The sequence below is a fragment of the Drosophila ananassae genome (assembly GCF_017639315.1).
Source record: "Drosophila ananassae strain 14024-0371.13 chromosome Y unlocalized genomic scaffold, ASM1763931v2 tig00000150, whole genome shotgun sequence".
NCBI lineage: Eukaryota > Metazoa > Arthropoda > Insecta > Diptera > Drosophilidae > Drosophila > Drosophila ananassae.
Genome location: NW_025319085.1, coordinates 260,099 through 284,939, shown reverse-complemented (window position 1 = coordinate 284,939; position 24,841 = coordinate 260,099). Strand labels below are relative to the sequence as shown.

At 39.2% G+C, this 24,841-nt stretch overlaps 1 protein-coding gene across 1 annotated transcript; it reads right to left on the bottom strand.

Moving 5' to 3' along the window:
• Nucleotides 1–6,213: 6,213 nt before the first annotated feature.
• Nucleotides 6,214–6,660, bottom strand: LOC123258242. Its single transcript, XM_044718115.1, has one exon. The coding sequence runs from the start codon at nucleotides 6,658–6,660 to the stop codon at nucleotides 6,214–6,216; it is 447 nt and encodes a 148-aa protein (XP_044574050.1).
• Between the last annotated feature and the right edge of the window lie 18,181 nt (nucleotides 6,661–24,841).

The following is a 24,841-nucleotide window of genomic DNA, read 5'->3' as shown; positions in this document are numbered from 1 at the left end:
CCTAAGAGAATAAATTGATCAAATTTTACCAAATATTGAATTATGTAGGACGCGTAATGGCGATGACCATCATTGTTTCTAGTACATATAATTTTTAAAATGTATGTGTACCGACGAAAATAAAAAAATGGTATCTAGCAGTTACCATATCTTTGGAATACTCATTTTATTGAATTCATTATAGGTGGTTAAACAATATTTTCGTCAATTTAAATGGAGTTTTTAATCTCATATTTTCAAAAAGTCATGGCTATCTAAAGCGGTTTCTATGTTCAAAACGTATCTCTTGCAGGTTCAGCTTGTTTAGTAAAGCTTTACATAAATTGTAGATAGAAGACCAAAAATTAATGTAGAAAATCGGAGATTTCAACTTTGGATGAGTATTCCAAAGATATGGTAACTGCTAGATACCATTTTTTAATTTTCGTGGAGGTTTTGTTATCTAGGGAATATGCAGATTCATTTAGTGTATTTGCAGATATACTACTCGCCCCTCCTTTAGAAATTTAAACTTCCTTGTTGAATTCAACAACAATTTCCTTGTGGTTGGCTAAGCGCTTATAAGTGAATATTATATGTATATATTATTATGCTTTTAACCTTGAGTATTTGGCTTATAAAGACAATCCATTTGTAGACAATATCTTTTTTTTGTTGATTTATTAATGATTCTTTAAGTCTTTAAGTGTAGAGCTACATTGGTACTTGACAATATTATTTTATATTCATTTATAATCTTTGAAGTTGTGATTTTGATATTTCTTATTTCAAGTTTACATTGTAATTGTATAATATTAATAATATTATATAGTTTAGTACAATATTACAGTCTAATATTATTTCCTTTAATTTTTTTTATTAAATAATTCACAATTTTGGCTAATTTGAGTTTTACTTAAATTATATATTATTACAATATTTGGTTCAAAGTGCTTTATAAATTCTTTTTCTGAGTTGCCTTTAAACGGCTCCCCACAAACGTAGGTCCAATGAAAGAAGATGGTTCAAGGGCCTATGGCATTGGCATACGGGCACGTTTTATTCTGGGATTGCTTAAATTAGTCTCACAATTCAGAATCTTAATCTAAATCTTATTCTTCTTATTCTATAAATTCTTGATCAGGATCACCTCCTGAGTCGATATGAGCATGTCCGTCTGTCCGTCGGTCCATCTGTCTGTTTCTACGCAAACTAGTCTCTCAGTTTTAAAGCTATCGAGTTAAAACTTTGGACACACACTTCTTTCCTTTGCAGGCAGTATATAAGTCGGAACGGCCGGGATCGGTCGACTATATCCTATAGCTGCCATATAACTGATTGATCGGAAATGCCATAACTTGCTTGATTTTCAAGTTAGAAGCATGGGAGTTTCAATGGATTCCTCTTTTAGCAAAATAATTCGATATGCCAAATTTCATAAGGATCGGCCAACTATATATGATCCGCTATATATCTAATAATATAAGATGCGTGGCGCCACCTAGCGAACTACGACTCAACTGCAAGGGTATATAAAACGTATATATATAAAGCTTATATATAAAGCTTATATATAAAGCTTATAGTATATATACCTTTCCTTTCTCGTTTTTTTTTTAATTTTTATATTTTTATTATAAATATTTAACAGTTTAATCAGATTCCTCTTCCTGTAAATATATTTCCAAACAATCACTTTCATTATCGTAATCGGATTCATCTTCGGACAAGCTTCCGGAGGTATCTTTGTCCTTTTCATTCAATATTGGCTCCTCAAAAAGAAAGATAACCTCTGCAGGAAGGCGCTTTCTTTTGTAAAAGAGAACATTTGAGAAAGATTAAAAGAGAACTTGAATTGTTATTTTTATCTGCAAGTTCAGATGCTAATTTTCTTTTGAGCCTTACGCCAGCATCCTAATAATTCAATTTTGGGCGACCTCGTTTCTTTGATAACATACATATTTTGATCACAAACGCTTTAACTCATATTACCGGCTAGCCACAAAGGGTGTTTTTTTTCAAATTGGTCCATTATACGGTAGCATTTTTTTTTTTTGAGCGGTTCCCACTGCATACGTACAGCCCACTACCCGTCCAACCGACCGAGAGACGCTGCCACGTAAGGTATGGCTCGAATCGCGGGAATAGATCCGAGATAGTTTAAGCGAGGAGAAGAAAGACATCACGAGGAAGATTGATGCTCAGATAAGGCGTTTAATATAAGCGATTTAATATTGATGATGGAGCAAAGTGACAAGATGTGGTAGAGACCATTGTAGTGCGAACATAATACCCTGCACGGATCGTGTTGGGCATAAGTCGATCTACAATGGCTGAGGAGTCGAGGACGAAAGTTTCTAGTCCTTCTACTAGGAACGTTAAAAATTAAGCGTGTTAGTAAATGCTGGCTGTCTATATTTACATAAATAAGATTATATAGAAACATGACACCCAGCATCGTTCTACGATTTGTTAATTATGGTAAGTTGTTTATTAAAAAGTCTACTGCGATAAGAGGGGAGGTAAAGATTTGCATTCCAATTAAGTCCCCTAAGAGCAAAAGTAAGGAAGTTTTTTTGTACAGATTCAATGTGATCTTGGTGTACTCCATATTGAGAACTCCAGACACACGATCTATACTCAAAAATCGGACGGACCAGTGATGTATATAACGTTCTAGTTATGTACGGGTCATTAAATTCTTTTGACCATCTTTTAATAAAACCAAGCACACCCATAGCATTATTAACCATCGTAGATATATGGTCGGTAAATTTCAGTCTCAAATCTAATAGGGCACCCAGATTGTTAACCTGAGTTAATAATAAAGTACATAGCCTGTTGAGGACTAGATCGGTAAAAAGACATGAGTTTAAATTTCGATCCATTAAGCTTTAAGTTATTCGCTAAACACCAATTTTGAAGTTTATCCAAATCGGATTGAAGTCTAGACTGGGCACTAGTAAATTTATACTGAAGGCATAAAGTCAACAGCGTGCATAAGTACAAATGAATTATTTAAGGCAAGGGGCAAGTCGTTAATAAACAGTGTAAAAAGTAGGGGTCCAAGATGACTTCCTTGGGGCACCCCAGATGTGGCGCGGACTAAGCGCGAGGTAACATTTTTTAAGAAAACCCGTTGGGTTCTCCCAGATAAGTAGCTCGAAATCCAGATAAGAAGATTAGTTGGGAACCCCAAAAGACTGAGTTTACTTATAAGTTATGTATAAGCTCCTAGAGCTCTAGGAGGGTACTGTGGCAAAGATACTTTGCTGGGAATCTGACTCGTCGTCCTGATCTTGATAACTGCTCGGTTGGCTGGGCAGTTGGTGCTGTCGTTTTCTCTTGAGTCGGAGGTGATTCGTTTTGGAGATGTATGCTGGTTTAGGTCGGTCGATCGAAACCTTGATGTCCTTTGTGTGTCCTTTGAGCGTAAAGTACTTGTCGTGCTTTGCTAACATTTCGAACGGACCCTCGTAGTTTGCTTCCAGGGGGGTTTTGACTCGATCCACTCTGACGAAGACGCGGGTACAATGGTTTAAATCCGGGTTCTCAAATTCTTGCGGTGTATGATGGTGCACTGGCTTAGTGGTTGGTAGCTGAGATATGGTTTTTTGAAGAGTCTCGGCGATCTCGGATTCGGTATGTTTTTGTGTGTTTGGTGTAAAAAATCCGACAGGGATCCGTAGAGCGGTGCCATAAACCATTTCAGCTGGGCTCAGACCGATGTCGCTTTTAACTGTTGTACGTAGGCCTAGGAGGATTAAGTGCAGGGAACTGCTCCAGTTGATTGGATCGGCGGATTTTAAGGCAGCTTTTAATGTTCTGTGCCAGCGTTCGACCATCCCGTTGGCTTGTGGGTGGTACGCTGTCGTGCGCAGGTGCTTAAAACCGCAAATTTTGGCGAGCTCTTGGAACAGTGTGGACTCTAATTGTCGGCCTAAATCCGTTGTGATGTGGAATGGGATTCCGTACAGAGCGAACCAGCCCGAAATCAGTGCGTTGGCCACAGATTGTGCTGTGATGTCGACTAAGGAAATTGCTGTGTGCCATCTTGAGAAGCGATCGATACCCGTGAGGCAGTATCGGTATCCGTTCGATGAGGGCAGTGGGCCAACGATGTCGATATTGATGTGTTCGAAACGGGCGTCGCTGGCGGCATACTCTCCCATTGGCGATTTTGTGTGTCGTTGGATTTTGGCTTTTTGACACGGGATGCAAGAGCGTACGATTTTAGCAACATCCTTCGCCATGTGGGGCCAAACATAGTGTTTGCCGACCAATTTGTGGTCGGTGAAGATTATGAAGTTTCTGCCCTCCAATACGAACTTGAAGTGCAAAATGGCCTGATAGATGGCAGTCAGTTCTCTATCGTAGGTGCTGTACGTCTTTTGCGTCAGTGTGAATTTCTTTGAGAAGAAACCCAGTGCTTGCGTCTGGTCGTTGATAATCTGATGTAACACGGTACCCATGGTGTCATCGGAGGCATCGGTGGTTAGTGTTAATTGCGAGTTAGTGCCATGTAGTTCAGCAATGTAGCGTTTGCAAGCTCGTTCTAGCACGCGTCGAATGCGTGGTCGGCTTCTGTAGACCAGAGTATCGGGATTTTGTCGTTTATTTTATTGCCTTGGATTAGCGTCTGGAGTATGTGTTGGTTATCAGCAGCACGTGGGATAAACGGCCGATAAAAGTTGTTCATACCCAGAAACTTTTTTAAATTTTTAGCTATAAGCGGTTTTTTAAAGTGGCGGATGGCTTCTACTTTGGCTTCGGATGGTTTCAAACCGTGCCGGCTGATGCCATGTCCCAGGAACGTGAGTTGTGATTTACCGAATTGGCACTTCTCGAAGTTCACGGTGAGATGTGCCTTTCGAAGGCGGTCAAGGGTCGTACGGAGGTGCGTATCGTGCTGCTCCTCGGATTCTGAAGCGATCAGAATGTCGTCGATGTATGCGAAAACAAAGTCGAGATCTTGCATTACGTTGTTTATGTGACGCTGAACAGTTTGCGCTGCGTTGCGTAAGCCGAGTGCCTTGAACAAGAATTCGAATAGCCCAAAAGACAATGATAATTGCTGTTTTGAGAATATCTTGCGGTTCGACAGGGATCTGGTGATACGCTTTTTGCAGGTCGATTTTTGAAAATATCTTTTTACCGTGTAGGATGCTTGTTACATCCAGTATGTACGGAATAGGGTATCGATCCGGCACTGTTACGTTGTTTAGTGCTCGGTAGTCGCCGCATGGTCGCCATTCTTCGTTTGCTTTCTTCACCAGGTGTAATGGACTGGACCAGTGGCTTTTTGAGGGGCGACATATTCCTTTTTCGATTAGGTAGGAGAACTCAGTTTGTACAGCTTTGAGTTTGTCGGGCGCTAGTCGTCGGACGCGGGCGTGAGTAGGCGGGCCGTTGGTCGAGATGAAGTGCGTTACTTCGGACTCTGCTGGCAGCCGGTTCGAGTTGATCGTTGCGAGATCGCGGTATTCGTGAAGCAACCTAGCGTATTGGTTGCTCGTGTCGTAGGATAAAATCGCGTTGATTTTACGTTGAGGCGAGTGACATGTAGATTCGTGCAGCGTAGCTCGATCGATGAGTTTGCGTCGTTTCATATCGACGAGTAAGTCGAAATGTTGAAGGAAATCAGCTCCAATGATAGCGCAGTTGATGTCAGCTAATACGAAGGTCCAAACGAAGTTTCGTCCCAATCCCAGCGACACTGTTATGCGTTTTTCTCCATAGGTTTGTATCTTCGTACCATTGGCGGCGAAAAGAAGCTTTGGAGTGAGCATAGTTTTTGCGATTCTGCAGGGTGGCATCACTGAAATGTCGGCGCCGGTGTCGATGAGAAATTGAGTTTTGGAGTAATTGTCGTTTATGGCGAGGCGGGTAATTGTGTTGTGGTCTTCTTGGAATTTGTTCGCCGAATCTGAAGACTGTTTTAGTTTTTTGGTTCGGATGAAAACGAGCACGGTTGGCGACATTTCTTGGCGGCGTTGCCAAATTTGCTGTGGTACCAACACAAGCCTGAAGTCGTAACGCTGTTGCGATCCGTTAATGTGGATGAGCTGTTCTTGCGGTAACGGTTTTTGAACAGCGCATTGATTTGTTGCTCGATGCGGTCTAGACGTTCGTCGAAAACGGTGCTGCTGGAGTGCGCCGACTTCCATGACTTTGTCTGCCAACTAAGCTAAATCTGCTAGGCAGGCTTCCGATGCTTGCAAGATCGCTTGCACTTTAAAAAAGTGCTTTTAAGAAAGTTTCGTCAAATTTGTTGGCGAGTGCGTTTAACTCGTTGGACAGTTCTGTGGGGCGCTTGTCACCAAGGTCAGTCTCCGAAATCAACTTCTGGATTTTCTTCTGCTCGCTTTCGCAGAAGCGTTCCAAAATGCACGACTTTAAGTTTTCGTACTTGCCTGTGCCTGGTTGGTTGACGATGGCGTCGGCAATTCGGGCCAGTACCGGTGCTTCGATTGACGCCAGGATCGTGTTGAATTTCGTGTCGTCTGCAGTTATTCCTGCCAGAACGAATTGGGCTTCGATTTGCGACAGCCATAATTCTGGGTGCTCGGTCCAAAAGGGCGGAATTTTAACCGCTGCGCTGTTAATAACTGCGTCGGAACCGCGAGTAAAGGTATCGTGAAAGGCGTCGGCGTCGTCTTGTGTGGTGTCATTGTTTGCCATTGTAAGCACTGGTACTCGCATCTATATAGTGATCACGTCGGGGTCACCAATTTAATGTTCGTTTATTCACTATATATAACTTCTTAAAACTAACAAAAAGTCACAAAGGCGTAGCTAGCATCGGATGATGCTGTCGATGATCTTAGACGTCAATAAGTGTTGGGTCTCTAGAGATGGCCTCCAGCGATATCGATTCTGCCATGAGATATGGAGTTCAATTGTGCTATCGTAAGCATTTAGGGTTGCCACAAACTTTGCGTTTTTACCTTTTTGGAACTTTGTGCCATTTATAAGTTATACACCACGAAACACAAACAAACTTGTTAGTTTTAAGCTAAAACAAGAAAGGAAAGCTAACTCCGGCGGGAGCCGAAGTTTATATACTAATGCAGTTAAGGCTGCGCCATTTCCGATCGTTCAGTTATATGGCAGCTATAAGATATAGTCGGTCGATCCTTATGAAATTCGGCAAATCAGATTATTTTGTTCAAAATAAAATTTGTACGAAGCCCCATGTTGGGCCAAGCAGCCACCAAAGAATTCATCTAAAATAATTATAATATGCTAAGCTGCAGCTGTTGTTATCAGCATGTTTCATCTCTGTTTTGTCCCCAGTTTCGCATGCGCTTTATTGGCATTTGTAGCGTATGCGCTTTGGGGAGGTTTAGTTGAGCTTCTGCGCAAGCTCTTGTTTTGGCGTTTGTTGTGATTTGGAGTTGATTGGAGCCGCATATATTAGGGTTAAATTGAGCCCAAAATAAATATATTGAAACTATAATTTGAAACGCGTTTAGTTATTCGGCTGCTATTAAAAACTATTAATAGCTCAACATTTGGTGACCCCGACGTGATTTCATCCCGGTTGATTATTGTGATCAACATTAAAAGTGCCAAGAAAACGCCCTTGTTGTTGTTACAAGTTGCATTTTTTTTTGAATGGAGTCTGGAGCTGAGACTATTGGAGCTGCTGCCGCAAACCGGGAAAGGATGCTGCGGAGAAGAGCAGAGGTCACCTGCCAGGAGATGGAGGCGCTGCAAAATAAAGTGAAGGCTGCGACGCGGACTGAGGATTGTACTATTATGGCGCTTGAGTCAGTGGAGAAGCGTTTGCGTGAGCGGTTCACCGCGCTTCAAGAAGAATTGGAGGAGCTTAATTTTAGCGAGATCGGGAGTGATCTGTATTGGAGATTCTCGCAGCTGGCGACTGATGTGGAAGTGGAAATTCAGGTGGAGGTTGCCAAGCGCTCCATGAGAATCGCTGCCCACTCCACACTTCTCGACGGTGCCAGTGTATCGCCAATGCCATACAAACCAGCCCCCTCCTTGCCACCGTTGCCGATGCCAACATTCAGCGGCGGCTATGCCGAGTGGCCGGATTTCTGCGCCCTATTTAGGACAACCATCGACAGTCACCCGCACTTGACCAAGATGGAGAAGCTCAGGTGGCTCATTTCCTGCTTGCGGGACTCAGCCCTGGAGACTGTGAGGGCGCTAGAGATTACCGACGCTAACTATGATGTTGCCCTTGACCTTTTGCGCAACCGTTTCAGCAACCGTCGGTTAATCTTCCAGGCTCACATCAACGAGATCCTGCAGCTAAGGGTGGTTGAGCCGGGATCCGTTGCTACTCTTCGGGAGTTATCCGACCGATTCAATGGACATATGCGGGCCCTCATGAGTTCCGGGACGTCTGCCGAAATTCAAGGGTGCCTCCTCATCCAGATCCTCTTCCAAAAGCTGGACCCCGCTACAAAGGCCAAATGGGAAGACTCTCTGGCAGGAAGCACTGATGACAGCCTTCCATCTTGGGAGTCTATGGCACTATTCTTAGAGCAAAGGTGCCGGACTCTCGAAAGCGTTGACTTTTCTTTGGCGTATTCACCAGTTAACCAAGTAGGCCGAGGTAGATAGTCCAATAACCGATCCTCGTGCATGGTTATTAACGCCAGTCCTGTTCTATGCGCCCTGTGTGGTGTTTCGGCGCACGAGCTTCCAGCTTGTCCAAAGTTCAGTGCTTTGCCAATTGAGGAACGGTACGACAAAGTGCGGCGTCTGACTCGCTGTTTTGTTTGTCTGGAGAATGGCCATCTCGCTCGCGGATGCTCAGCTTCCCGCTGCTCGACGTGCAATCACCGTCATCATATTCTGTTGCACCCTCGCGGGCAGGTTTCACCCGCACGAGTCTCACGTCCCATCGGTGCAGTTGCTGGTGCGAACCCATCCCGCTCAATCAACCCTGTTATGAACCAGGATCGCAATGCTGAGCTAGTGCTCCTGCCAACAGCAAATGTACTCGTTCGTGGTCGATCTGGAGACTTCCTGCCTTGCCGAGTGTTACTGGATTCGGGTTCACAAGTACATCTCATCTCGTCGCGGCTGGTGAATGAACTTCAGCTTGGCCGCTCCAAATGCTCCACAACGGTGGCCGGTTTCGGCGGCGCTGGATTTGAAACAGATGGAGCATCGGTTAATGTGTGCTTGAAGTCCCGCCTTAGCACATATTCAGTGGAAATTGAGGCTGGTGTAGCTTCACTTATAACGGACTATCAGCCTAGCCAGGACATAGATGCTTCGGGCTGGAAGATTCCTGGTAATATGGACCTAGCTGACCCCAACTTCCACAAAACGCAGCGAGTGGACCTGCTGATTGGAGCCGGCTTATTCTTTGACCTGTTGTCGGCTGGCCAACTCCAGTTAGGTCACGGGCTCCCAATTGCTCAGAACACTCGATTTGGCTGGGTGTTTTCTCGCCACGGTGGACTATCACGGGATGTGTCGGCGCTCTGTGGTAGGGAGGACAACCCATGGAACAACCTCTGCAATAATGTGACTGCTGCCCCTTCCGACATTGTTATTGAAGGCCCACCCTTCAATGGGGGGAGGATGTTGGGCCAAGCAGCCACCAAAGAATTCATCTAAAATAATTATAATATGCTAAGCTGCAGCTGTTGTTATCAGCATGTTTCGTCTCTGTTTTGTCCCCAGTTTCGCATGCGCTTTATTGGCATTTGTAGCGTATGCGCTTTGGGGAGCTTTAGTTGAGCTTCTGCGCAAGCTCTTGTTTTGGCGTTTTTGTGATTCGGAGTTGATTGGAGCCGCATATATTAGGGTTAAATTGAGCCCAAAATAAATATATTGAAACTATAATTTGAAACGCGTGTAGTTATTCGGCTGCTATTAAAAACTATTAATAGCTCAACACCCCATCTTTCTAACTTAAAAAACAACAAAGTTATGCAAATTTCGATCGTTCTATGACAGCTATAGGATATAGTCGGCCGATCCATATGCAAGTTTTTATATAATATATTTAGGCCAAATATACTATGTGTGGAAAGTCTCAGCTCTATAACTTAAAAAAAATCAAAGTTATGGCATTTCCGATCAATCAGTTATATGGCAGCTATAGGATTTAGTCGACCGATCCCGGCCGTTCCGACTTATATACTGCCATATAACTGATAAATCGGAAATGCCAAAACTTTGGTGTTTTTTAAGTAAGAGGGTTGGGATTTTCCACGATGGTATATTTGGCCAAAATATCTTATGTAAAAAATATCATAAGGATCGGCCCACTGTATCCTATAGCTGTCATAGACCGATCGGATTCTATTGGTCGATCCTATTGGATATTTTATGCATATTATAATAACGTTTTGGTGTTAGGCGATTTAAAATTCGATTAAAATTCTAATAGGTCTGATATGATTACAGGTTTTAGTTCGTGTTTATAAATTTCTTTCATATCTTTATTGTTTAAAATGTTTGTATTAAATACATCAATCTTTGCAAGTGAAAATGTGTCTTGTGTAAAAATGCACAATTGTGTAAGCAAGCACAAGCGATATTTTTATGCGATATTTTAAGTGGAATTTATTGATCTTTAAATGCTGTTTTGAATTCTTCGGATAGAGATTTTAATTCTTTGAATATTTTTGAACTAATAACGAACTGATCGTTATTATTTTGTATTAAATCATCGATTTTATTTTTGACCAACTAGGTATTATTTTGGAGATAAGAATTTTAGTAATTTTTAAATCGTGGGATATTTCCAAATGAAAATTCTGATTTTTTATGTAGATTATTTAATATTATCTTTACGAATTATACGGTTTCTATTATTTATAATAACTTTGTTAGGAAGATTTTCCTTAACTACTTGTTTTAATTGTCTACTTGGTTTAATCTTTTCGTAAATTACATCCTACATTATAGTCTTTATTTTCTCTTATCTTTATTATGGCAAATTGCAATAGCAACTTGATTTTGTTAAATAATCTATCAAAAGGTCTATGACTGGTTATGGAGTGGGCAGTGGGCTATTTCTGTTAAGGTCTGCTTTTGCTATTTGTCCGTTTAATGTACCATGTCGAGGATCCGCAAAAACTAAAGATATTCCATTTCTTTGTGCAAAGGATTTAAATTGGGATGAAGAAAAACTAGGTTCGTTACCTATAATTACACAGGCCGACCATTTCCAACTTTTTTCCTCCACGCATAATTTAACCTGCTCTATAACCTTTAGGCTCCCCTGAACCAAAGTCCAGAACAAACATAGGTTCTATCACCCACAGATTCCGCGGTACACCTAAGAGAATAAATTGATCAAATTTTACCAAATATTGAATTATGTAGGACGCGTAATGGCGATGACCATCATTGTTTCTAGTACATATAATTTTTAAAATGTATGTGTACCGACGAAAATAAAAAAATGGTATCTAGCAGTTACCATATCTTTGGAATACTCATTTTATTGAATTCATTATAGGTGGTTAAACAATATTTTCGTCAATTTAAATGGAGTTTTTAATCTCATATTTTCAAAAAGTCATGGCTATCTAAAACGGTTTCTATGTTCAAAACGTATTTCTTGCAGGTTCAGCTTGTTTAGAAAAGCTTTACAGAAATTGTAGATAGAAGACCAAAAATTAATGTAGAAAATCGGAGATTTCAACTTTGGATGAGTATTCCAAAGATATGGTAACTGCTAGATACCATTTTTTAATTTTCGTGGAGGTTTTGTTATCTAGGGAATATGCAGATTCATTTAGTGTATTTGCAGATATACTACTCGCCCCTCCTTTAGAAATTTAAACTTCCTTGTTGAATTCAACAACAATTTCCTTGTGGTTGGCTAAGCGCTTATAAGTGAATATTATATGTATATATTATTATGCTTTTAACCTTGAGTATTTGGCTTATAAAGACAATCCATTTGTAGACAATATCTTTTTTTTGTTGATTTATTAATGATTCTTTAAGTCTTTAAGTTTAGAGCTACATTGGTACTTGACAATATTATTTTATATTCATTTATAATCTTTGAAGTTGTGATTTTGATATTTCTTATTTCAAGTTTACATTGTAATTGTATAATATTAATAATAGAACAATATTACAGTCTAATATTATTTCCTTCAATTTTTTTTATTAAATAATGCACAATTTTGGTTAATTTGAGTTTTACTTTAGTGTATTTGCAGATATACTACAATTTTTTTTATTAAATAATTCACAATTTTGGTTAATTTGAGTTTTACTTAAATTATATATTATTACAATATTTGGTTCAAAGTGTTTTATAAATTCTTTTTCTGAAATAAAAGTGTGTTGACAAATTGCTAATTGATTTGTAAGGATCTTTGAAATACATTGGTCAGTTTTGTAGAATTTTCCAAATAATAAACACTTTTACTATTTGTTGGGCCAAGCAGCCACCAAAAAGTGCATTTAAAATAATCATAAAATGCTTAGCTGCATCTGTTGTTGTCAGCGTGTATTCTTCTCTGTTTTGTCTCCCAGTTTCGCATGCGCTTTATTGGTATTTGTAGCGCATGCACTTTGGGAGCTTTGGTGGAGCTTCTGCGCAAGCTCTTAGGTTTTTATGCACTTGTAATTCGGCATTGTTTTGGTTCGGCCGCGGAATTTGTTTTGGGGTTAAATTGACCCACAATAAATTGAATTATAAAATTGAACCTTGTCTATTAATTCGGCTGCTATCAAAACGCTGATAGCTCAACACTATTATTCATAAAATATTCAAATTTATCATTTATGTCAATTTGACGGCCGAAATTATCTGTATATTTAAATATTTTCTATTATATTTTCTTTTATATTATTTAATTCAATTTTTTTACTCTTTTTTGTCTTCTTATGTTCGTATTTAAGATGTATTAGTAAAGATGGTAAGATTAGTAAGATGTAATAGTAAAGATCCATTTTTGAAGTATTTGGGACAATACTAATTTTTTGAGCCGTTATTAAAGGTAACGTTGTCCATGGTACTATTATTATCACTTTCAATATCATAGTCAGAATTTTCAACATTTCTGAAATAACGAAAAAAATTGCGTTTTTTAAGCTTTTTAAATTTATTTTTGTGTTTTATTACTTTGTGAACCTATTTATTTCCTGCCAGTGTTTCTCATCTTTTTGTATAATTTTTTCTGTTTTCTTAAATGGATTTACAAGTTTCGGCTTACGTTTCATATCTTTTTCAAATTTTGCATAATTTAAATCTACCTCAGATTCTTCCCGTTTATCCCGTTTATTTGATAAATTTTTGATTCTTTTATTTTTTGGACATTTTTTTTAGGTTCCATACCGAAAATAAATATTTCAGCAGGGGTTCTACCTGTAAGATCATGTGTTATTTCATGATTATAAACATATGTAGCTTTTTCGATATTCATGAGCTTGTCTTCAGCATCATTAAGTGTATTTATGATTCGTAATTTTTCATTAATGGTTTTGTGAACTCTTTCTATATCGGCTATACCATTCTTGCTACGATCATTCTTGTAATTTGATCTCAATATTTTCTTTTTCTAACCAATTTTAAAATGATTTGCATACTAATCCGGGATCTTGATCCATTTTTATTGTTATAAATATTTTAAGTAATGCTTTTTTACTTTCGATCCAATCTGTGGTAAGAGTTTTTATAATTGAAACAAATTTTTAATACATATCAATTCAATTTAAAAATTTTTTTGATCAATAAAATAATAGTCAATTACATATTCCTCACAGATATTTTTACTTTCAGGCGTTTTTTCAAAGGTTAATGCTACTTTTCTATGTTCGGTAATGCATATATTACAAATATCGCATTTATTGATTATATTTTGGATTAATTTTTGTGCATCTGGAAAATAGTATTTAGCTTTAAAATAGTCATTCGTTACTTTCTCACGAAAATCTCTTGAGCGGCAGAATTCGAAGCGACAAAATTAAAACACCTTGTGTATGCTTCGGAACTTTATTTGTGACTGAGGAAAAATTGATATATGTACATATTTTCTTATTCTCTATTTCTTAGAGCGGGACAATTATAACTACTCCACCATCTCTTTCTCCTTCCTATAACTATAAAAGCGTGCATTGTAACATACTAAACTATACAGGATACCTTATTTTCTACACCCTTTCTCAATGCCAGCTTGTTTACAAAAATAAATATCAAAACAAATTATACATATTTGTAAACTCTTCGTGTTTCGTTTTAGGAAGATTTTTTGTCAAATTATCTGCTATCATTTCGGTTGTACATTTGTATTTCAACAAAACTTGCCTTCCTTAACAACGTCTCTAACAAAATGATAACGTCTATCAATGTGCTTTGTTCTGGAATGATGAACGGGATTCTTAGTTAACGCCTGCGCACTCAGATTATCCCCATAAACAACGATCGGGGTGTCGTTGTCTCCGCAACCAATCGCCATAATCAGCCTTCGCATGACTATCGCTTCCTTAAATGCGGCCAATAGTGCCATGTACTCCGCCTCGATACTGCTCAACGCCACACTTCGCTGCTTTTCCGAAAGCCAAAAAATCGGACCACCTGCTAACAGGTATGTAACCTGTATAGGACTTCCTGTCAAGCCTATCACCTGCCCAATCCGCGTCCACGTATCCACAGAACGATTGACCACATTGTCGGTAGTGTAGTTTCATGTCAATCGTAGATGAGAGATATCTAAGGACGTGCTTTATGCCTTCCATGTGTTCAGCATGCGGGTTTTGATTCCGTTGTGCCAATTTTGACACCGAATGAAATATGTCTGGCCTTGTTGTAAGAGCTAGACACATAAGCTCTCCTACTACGGACTGATAAGAAGTAGGATCCACCTTTTTGCATTGGGGGCTTGTGCAATCTATTTGCAAACCAGGATCCAAAGGTGTCTTTGCCTATTTCCAAAAATCAATCCCATGAATATGCAATAAGTCCTTGACATATTGCGTATGTCCTAAAGTAATTGCTCCAAGATCGCCGTTCCGTTCGATTTTCATGGCCAGGAAAAAGTTAAGTTGACCCTTGTCAACGCACTCGAATAATCGTGAGATGCTGCTCTTGATTTTTAGCAAACCCTCGTGCGATTGGCTGGCTCGAGGCAACCATATATCGTCAACATATACAAGGATTAGTACAAGATTACCTTCTCTACAATATTTGTACAAACATGGCTCGTTATCACAGGCAACGAATCCCATATAAACCAATACGCTACTTAGCTTCTCGTTCCAGGCCCTTCCGAATGGCTTCAATTGCTTCGAATTGCCATATATTGCTCTTTTCAGAAGCAATACCTGGAAGCAACGTTCAATGAACGTCAAAAAATACTTGGAACCTCCGAGCGACAATGTTGGGAATGGTCCACAAACATCTGCATGTACCAGATCCAAAAGCTCCTTGGCCCGATTACTTGTTGCTGATGGAAAGGGTTGAACATGGATTTTGCTAACCATACACGTTTTGCAACTAATATTCTCTGGCAACCGAATATTATCTATCCCTCGAACTATCCCTTTGGATACCATCTCTTTCAAGCTAGAGAAATTAATATGTCCGTATCTCTTGTGTAGAAAAATCCCATCTACAACTGACATGGCAAAACATTAGCTGCGACCACCCCCAAAACAAGTACAAGTTGCCAATCTTTTTTGCTTTCACTATACATTCTCCATCTTCCATCACCTTGGCATTCTCTAAGTCAAAGGTCACCTTGCACCTGTTCTGGACAGCACTGCTCACGGAAAAGAAATTTCCGGTCATCTTCGGAACGTAAAGAATATTTTTTAGTGTCAACATGCACTCGCCTGTCTGTATCTTGACGTCACCTATACCTTCTGCTTGAAGGAAACCAGCCAGTCCGATCTGTTCAGTGTGTTTCTCAAACTTTGTGTATAGCTCTCTTGCGCAACACATATGGCTTGTTGCGCCACTATCCAAACACCATGTTGAATTGTCAATGTTGTTGACGTCACAGGCGTGCAGCAGGCTGCTTTGGCGATTCACCACATTTCTTGATGCCATGCGGTGATACCCCTTACCCTCATTTTGACTCTGGGACTTAATGTGTCCTTGTTCACCACACTTGAAACAAATATATAAATATTTCGTTCTAAATATTTCTTTTATGTCTAGTTCGTTTAGTATTTTTGTATTAAAAATGTTTATTGTTGCTAAAGTGATTGTATCGATTAAATTGTGAATATCAAGTGTAATTAGTTGTAGTCGGTGTTGTCTTATTTTAGTTTCTTTTTTAACAACGATTGTGTTAAGAATTCTTGTCATAAGTTAGACTTCAAATATACGCGAATTTATTGTAAATTTTTTGGTATTCTTTTCTGTCAGTTCGTTAATTTTGTTTTCGATTCTTATTAAGTCGTCATGGTCTAGTGTTCCTGATAGCCATATTCATGCTGTGCCCAATTCATTACTGCCCCATTTATTTCTTGATGGTATTAATTGGGACATACGAATTTTTGTAATATTTAGATTTTGGGAAATGCCCCAGTCCAGATTTTCAATGGATGCCTCTTTGGGCAAAATAATACGAAATGCCAAATTTCATAAGGATCGGCCGTCTATATACGATCCGTTATATATCTAATAATATAAGATGCGTGGCGCCACCTAGCGGACTGCAACTCAACTGTATATAAACTTCGGCTCCGCCCGAAGTTAGCTTTCCTTTCTGGTTTTTATAATGATAATCTTAGATTTTAGTTTGTGCTGTTTGTAAATTTAATGGTAAGTCACTGTGATCTATTTTGTTAAAAAAAATTGAATGAATTGTCATATTGTAGCTTTTGGTCATATTGCTCTTATAATAACTTCGGGATATTCTAGGAGACGGTACTCATCTTTAACACATCGCTATCTCAGTTAAGGTTGAATGGACTCTTTCTAGTGCATAAACTATGAGCATGCGCAGAAGCTCCACCAAAGCTCCCAAACTGCATGCGCTACAAAATAACAACAAAGCGCATGCGAATCTGGGAGAACCAAAGAATATGGAACAGTTGATAACGGGCAATTAGTGGACCGCTGCGGCTAGTTACATTGAGAGAATTAATTAGTAATAATTATGATATTTGATGCTGTCACAAGTCCAAAAAGTATTTAAATCTTCTGTTCTAATTATTTGTTTGTTTTAAATTATTTGTTTGTTAAAAATTTTTTAAAAAAATGTGTGATATTTAATGACTCCTCAAATGAGTCATACGTCAATACGTTGTTTTCATTCTTCAGTAGTAGGTATTCGAAGTTAGTGTAGTCGATTATTTCGGAGTGGCAAGTGATAATCAACATGGTGATGATAAGTGGTATTTCCATCCTCTGCAAAATATGGGTTACTTAATGTTGGCTTTATGAATAACTCGTTTCCTATTACACAGACCAACAGCAAAAAATCTCCACTCATTTCACCTGCTCCAAAACCTTTAAGCTTCCCTGAACCAAAGTCCAGAACAAACATAGGTTCTATTACCCACAGTTTTCGCGGTAAACCTAAGAAAAGAAATTGATTAAATTTTATGATATATATTGAATTATGTAAGTCGCGTAATGGGGATGACCATCATTGTTTCTTATACATATAATTTTTAAAATGTATGAGTACCAACTAAAACTTAAAAATGGTATCTAGGAGTTACCATATCTTTGGAATACTCATCCAAAGTTGAAATCTCCGATTTTTTACAATAAATTTTGGTCTTCTAAGATTTTTCCCCATACATTATCCTATGGAAGATTTTTATTTTCCTATAGAAATCAGTAGATCATACCATGTTTTCATTTTGGATTTAAGGGAAAACTCGAATTATTTCGAGAATTTATTATAGGTGGTTAAAAAATATTTTTGTCAATTAAATTGGAGTTTTTCATCATGGCTATCTTTAATTTCTGTAAGGCTTTACTAAACCAGATATACCTGTTATTAATTTATTAAGATACATTTTGAACATCGAAACAGTTAAAGCTATTTCTATTTCTTTTTCAATATTGGTTCGTTTTAATTGAATTTGTTTTAGCATTTTTCTTGAGCGGCAGAATTCGAAGCGACAAAATTAAAACACCGTGTGTATGCTTCGGAACTTTATTTGTGACTGAGGAAAAATTGATATACATATTTTCTTATTCTCTATTTCTTAGAGTGGGACAATTATAACTACTCGAAGATCTCTTTCTCCTTCCTATATCTATAAAAGCGTGCATTGTAACATACCAAAGTATACAGGGTACTTTATTTTCTACACCCTTCCTCAATGCAAGCTTGTCTACAAAACTAAATATCAAAACAAATTAAACATATTTGTAAGCTCTTCGTGTTTCGTTTTAGGAAGATTTTTTGTCAAAATATCTGCTATCATTTCGGTTGTACATTTGTATTTTAACAAAACTTGCCCTTTCTTAACAACGTCTCTAACAAAATGATAACGTATATCAATGTGCTTTGTTCTGGAATGATGAACGGGATTCTTAGTTAGCGCCTGCGCACTCAGATTATCCCCATAAACGACGATCGGGGTGTCGTTGTCTCCGCAACCAATTTCCATAATCAGCCTTCGCATGACTATCGCCTCCTTAAATGCCGCCGATAGTGCCATGTACTCCGCCTCGGTACTGCTCAACGCCACACTTCGCTGCTTTTCCGAACGCCAAGAAATCGGACCACCTGCTAACAGGTAGATATAACCAGTATAGGACTTCCTGTCAAGCCTATCACCTGCCCAATCCGCGTCCACGTATCCACAGAACGATTGACCACATTGTCGGTAGTGTAGCTTCATGTCAATCGTAGATGAGAGATATCTAAAGACGTGCTTTACGCCTGCCATGTGTTCAGCATGCGGGTTTTGATTCCGTTGTGCCAATTTTGACACTGAATGCAATATGTCTGGCCTTGTTGTAAGAGCTAGCCACATAAGCTCTCCTACTACGGACTGATAAGAAGTAGGATCCACCTTTTTGCATTGGGGACTTGTGCAATCTACTTGAAAACCAGGATCCAAAGGTGTCTTCGCCGATTTGCAAAAATCAATCCCATGGGTATGCAATAAGTCCTTGATATATTGCGTGTGCCCTAAAGTAATTGCTCCAAGATCACCGTCCCGTTCGATTTCCATGCCCAGGAAATGGTTAAGTTGACCCTTGTCAACGCACTCGAATGATCGTGAGATGCTGCTCTTGATTTTTAGCAAATCCTCGTGCGATTGGCTGGCTATAAGTATATCGTCAACATATACAAGGATTAATACAAGATTACCTTCTCCACAATGTTTGTACAAACATGGCTCGTTATCACAGGCAACGAATCCCATATTAGTTAACACGCCATTTAGCTTCTCGTTCCAGGCCCTTCCGGATTGCTTTAAACCATATATTGCTCTTTTCAGAAGCAATACCTTGTCAGGATTTGTTTCATCTGAGTACCCTTCCGGCTGCTTCATGTAGACCGTCTCACTCAGATCACTGTTAAGATACGCGGTGCATACATCCATTTGATGGAGATGTAGCTTGAGCTCAGCCGCCAGTGCTATAATAAAGCGCACACTCTCCAATCGGCATACCGGCGAAAATGTTTCTAGGTAATTTACGCCAAACTGCTGGGAGCATCCTTTTGCTACCAGTCGAGCCTTGAAACGTTCTATTTGGCCATCTTTATCACGCTTCACGTTGAATACCCACTTGCATCCAATTGCTCGCTGATTTTTGGGTAAATCAGTGATTTCCCAAGTCTGGTTGGCAATTAGAGAATCATGTTCTCTTTCCATGGCTTCACGCCACTCCTTTGCATATTTACTCTTCAGCGCCTCTTTGCAAGTTAATGGAATCGGAACATTTTCCGAAACAAGGGCGCCTAGTATATTGTACTGCTTCTTTGGGCGTCCAGGTTTTCCACTCCGAATGATCTTAGGACGACCGGGGCCCCTGCGTGCCTCCTCCACGACATGCTCACTTTTTTCTTCGGCACTCTCGTACTGATCTGTACTCTCATCGGAGCTGCCGGCGTCGATGGATAAGTCAGAAACGATTTCTGCATCTCCGGGTCCCTGCTGCTGGTGGGCCTCCTCCAGTTCCTCCAGATTGATCGTCACAGCATCACCCTTGGATGCCACGTCATGATGTTCATCAAATAACACATCTCGTTTCTCGACCAATTGCCGAGTTGATGGATCATATAGTCGATAACCTTTTGCTGCCACAGAGTACCCAACCATAATGTACTCTTTGCCTTTAGGTTGAAATTTGCTGCCCTTCCTCGGACCCTTGTCCAGAGCAACTGCAAGAGATCCAAAAACTTTTAGGTGTTGTACATAAGGTCTCTTACCCGTCCACGCTTCCATAGGAGTCATACTCTCTAATGCGCTAGTAGGGGAGCGGTTTCGCAAATAAACCGAAGTGTTGACAGCTTCTGCCCAAAACTGATCTCCCAGTCCCGCCTGGACCAGAAGGCATCTTGACATCTCCACTAGCGTACGATTTGCCCGTTCCGCAACTCCATTTTGCTGGGGAGTATACGCTATTGTTAGCTGTCTGTCGATTCCATGCTGCCTCAGACATTCGTCAAACTGTTTATTGACAAATTCTCCGCCATTATCACTCCGCAGGCATTTAAGTCTTCTTCCTGTCTGTCGCTCCACCAGGTTCTTGAAATCGACGAATTTGGGTAGCACCTCATTCTTCCCACGCAGGAAGTAAACAAAAATCCTTCTGGACTTATCGTCAATGAACGTCAAAAAATACTTGGAACCTCCGAGGGACAATGTTGGGAAAGGTCCACAAACATCTGCATGTACTAGATCTAAAATCTCCTTGGCCCGATTACTTGTTGCTGATGGAAAGGGTTGAACATGGATTTTGCTAACCATACACGTTTTGCAACTAATATTCTCTGGCAACCGAATATTATCTATCCCTCGAACTATCCCTTTGGATACCATCTCTTTCAAGCTAGAGAAATTAATATGTCCATATCTCTTGTGTAGCAAAATCCCATCTACAGCTGACATGGCAAAACATTTGCTGCGACCACCCACAAACAAATACAAGTTGCCAATCTTTTTGGCTTTTACTATGCATTCTCCATCTTGCATCACCTTGGCATTCTCTAAGTCAAAGGTCACCTTGCATCTGTTCTGGACAGCACTGCTCACTGAATAGAAATTTCCGGTCATCTTCGGAACGTAAAGAACATTTTTTAGTGTCAACATGCACTGGCCTGTCTGTATCTTGACGTCACCTATACCTTCTGCTTGAAGGAAACCAGCATTGGCAAGTCCAATCTGTTCAGTGTGTTTCTCAAACTTTGTGAATAGCTCTCTTTCGCAACACATATGGCTTGTTGCGCCACTATCCAAACACCATGTTGAATTGTCAATGTTGTTGACGTCACAGGCGTGCAAAAGGCTGCTTTGGCGATTCGCCACATTTCTTGATGCCATGCGGTGATCTCCCTCACCCTCATTTTGACACTGGGACTTAATGTGTCCTTGTTCACCACACTTGAAACAAACGATATTCTTTCTTTTCTTCTGCCCATAGGTTTTCGTCTGTGAGTTGTGTTTCTGCGTTGCAGCGAATGCCTTAGTGTCAACTCGTTCATCTGCTATTCCTTTTCTTTCGCTTTCCTCCTTTAACTTTATGGTGAGAACTTCGAACGAAGGTAACTTATCTCGTGTCTCCATAGCGACCACGAAATGTTCAAATTGCTCTGGAAGGCTTGATAGCAAAACGATAGTGCGAAGTTCGTCGTTTAGCTCTATTCCAACTCCAGTTAGACCATCCAGAATTTCCACAAATTCACTTATGTAGGTCGTCATACTCTGCCCTTGCTCCATCCGTTTATTAAGCAATTTCTTGTACAACTGTACCTTTCGTACAGGTCCGCTTGGTTGATGAACCTCCTTCAACTTGGTCCATGCCTCCACAGCCGTCAAGCAATTCTTGATGTAGGTCAATTGAGATGACTTTACACTCAATGTTATTGTTGCCAACGCCTTACTGTCCAAGGCCGCAAACTGTTGTCCTTCTGGAACATTTGTTTCAGTTAGCTCTCCAGACGTAACACTCCACAAACCGGAATGCACCAATACAGATCGCATCTGTATTTTCCATGTGTCATAGTTCGTCTCCTCTAACTTATCAATTTGATAAAGAGCACTCATTGTTCTTAATATCGAGTCACACACCGAATAACTTGAATTCTCCAGTGCCTGGGCCCATAACCTCTTGAGCGGCAGAATTCGAAGCGACAAAATTAAAACACCGTGTGTATGCTTCGGAACTTTATTTGTGACTGAGGAAAAATTGATATACATATTTTCTTATTCTCTATTTCTTAGAGTGGGACAATTATAACTACTCGAAGATCTCTTTCTCCTTCCTATATCTATAAAAGCGTGCATTGTAACATACCAAAGTATACAGGGTACTTTATTTTCTACAATTTTAAGTATAGTTTTACGTGTTTTATTTATGGCAAAAAGAATCAGTATTAAAATTAATAATATTAGTTCAAGATATTTTGGTATTTCCTACTTTTACAAACGGGTTTATTTGAATAAATACGGGAGTCATTGGAAAATATGTAATCTGTTATTATATAATTATTGTATTTATATTGTGATATTTTATGTAACATATTATGTGTTTCATTTAGTTTTGTTTCGTTTACAGCATTTTCTCCAGTGAGGAGAATAGCGCTCTCGTCTAAATATTCAAATTGTTTATTTTTTTCTCGTATTTTTGAACAGTTTGTTTTTTTCCCATTCAAGAGATTTTTAAAGCTCTCGTTTGAGAGTTTACAATACTAGTTGAATATGTCTTTAATAAAGTTTTATAAAAGTTCTTTTATAAAATTTTCCATTACTGTATGCTGTCTTATCGTCTATTATTAATTTTCCATTATTTTGGGCAATCGCCCTTGATGTATACAGGCTACAGATATTGTTAATAATCGGATATTTTATATTGGTCTTGGTTTTTTATTATTTTAAAAGTGGAGATGGTTTATTGTTCGTTTAGTATTAAAAATCTACTTCATTTTTTTTCCTCTATGTTAAAGCGGACGGACATGTTTTTTTTTGCGCACTGCGGTTTTATAAAAATCTCACTTCTAACCTTAAACATTCGGTGTTGATTCGTTGATTATTATAGCTTCACGTGTGAGGTGATATATTTGGAGGTAAAATAAAAATTTGATTAATTTTTCTTCCAAACATAGCCCTTTTTATCTCTTAGAGTGTTGCTTCTATTCTCGTTCAATAGAGGTTTTATCTTTCTTCTTTTTATTTTACTAACTCGCACTAGGCACTCTCTTTAAACTCCCACTTTTGTTTCCCTGGTATAGTGGTTCAAGGTCCTGAATAATAAAAAAAAATAATATTAATAAATTCAGTATTAATGAGCAATTGTCCACAGTGGCATCGCTTCAAGTGATCCTAGATCCAATAATTCAAACCCCCGTAACAGTCACCAAACAGGGTAATCAACACCGACCCCCGGTACGTACTGATGCCGCAGTTATAGTTACGGCGCCACCAAAACCCTTGCAGGTGATCCCACCATCGAAACACATTTTTATTTCCCGGCTTGCCTCTGATACTTCGAAGATTGATATCTCGGCTTACATCAAAGCCAAAACAAAAGTAGACATAAAGGTGGTGGATAATACAAAATATCAAATATTCATACACCAGGCACACATCATAATTCAAAATACGTGTGCCCTTGCAGATGTTCAAGACAATTTGTTCCGCCAGCTTTTGGCCAGAGAACATTTTCGTCCAAGAACATCAGCCAAGTACGGTGAAAAAAAAAAGATTATTTTTTTTTTAATTGCAGATTATTGTTTTTACAGTAACTTGGTTAAAGCCGGAAAACTTAAGCTCCCAAGTTTTTACTAGTAGGTACAACACTTTTAGATGTGATAGAACTCTGCGAAGGGGAGGAGGAGTGTTAATTTCTGTAGACTCCAAATTCCCTTCTGAAGAGGTAAAATCACAAGAGTTTGGTGACATTGAATTTCTTTGCATTAAAATCACTTTGTCCGATCAATCTTTGTATGTTACCTGTTCGTACATACCACCTTCGGCACCGTCGGCTGTTGGACCTATGTTTCGTTTCTGATCCTGATTGAATTACTATTTCCAGAACTTTGCCCCTTTCTAACCCTAAGGATTCATATCATCCCACTCTTAAGGTTTTAATCGAAAACAACTTCTTCGTTTCTTCCGTAAGGCTGATTTTATGAAATTAAATAAGTTAATTTCGGAATTGAATTGGTCTGATTTACTGGCATGCGAAGATATAAACATCGCATTAAAAAAAATTTTAATACAGTTTAAACATATTTTTCGACGCTTGTGTGCCGTGGAAGTATCCGTCCGCTTCAACAAATCTGCCTTGGTATAAAAGGCACCTCATAAATTTAAAGAACATTATGAGTATGTTATGAGCCCCATGGTACATGCGCACCTCGAACTTAGAGAAGGACCTGATGGTACCCAAAGTAGGCGACGTACTAAACGAGCAGGCTAAAAAATAAAAAGATAAGCTTGAAAATCACTCAAACGTTCTAGTCAGGCATCTCCTAAGAGAGCGCAGAATTGCAGGTGTCAGGGTACGGAGAAGGCTAAAACGAGTACACCCTAAAGATCTCCCAAGCAGACATATGTAAATAGAAACTAATTTTAGCAAGCCTTATATATAAGTAATCTGTATATAGTTGTAGGAAAATCAATATCCGATTAATTTAAGTTGTTTTATAATAACAGAATAATTAATACAAAAAAAAATATGTAAATGCGTGCCGTGGAAGTATCCGTCCGCTTCAACAAATCCGCCTTGGAATAAAAGGCACCTCATAAATTTAAAGAACAT

What these genes read in the sequence shown, in the direction of transcription:
- LOC123258242 (XM_044718115.1), bottom strand. Translation starts at nt 6,660, where the DNA reads ATGGCAAACAATGACACCACACAAGACGACGCCGACGCCTTTCACGAT.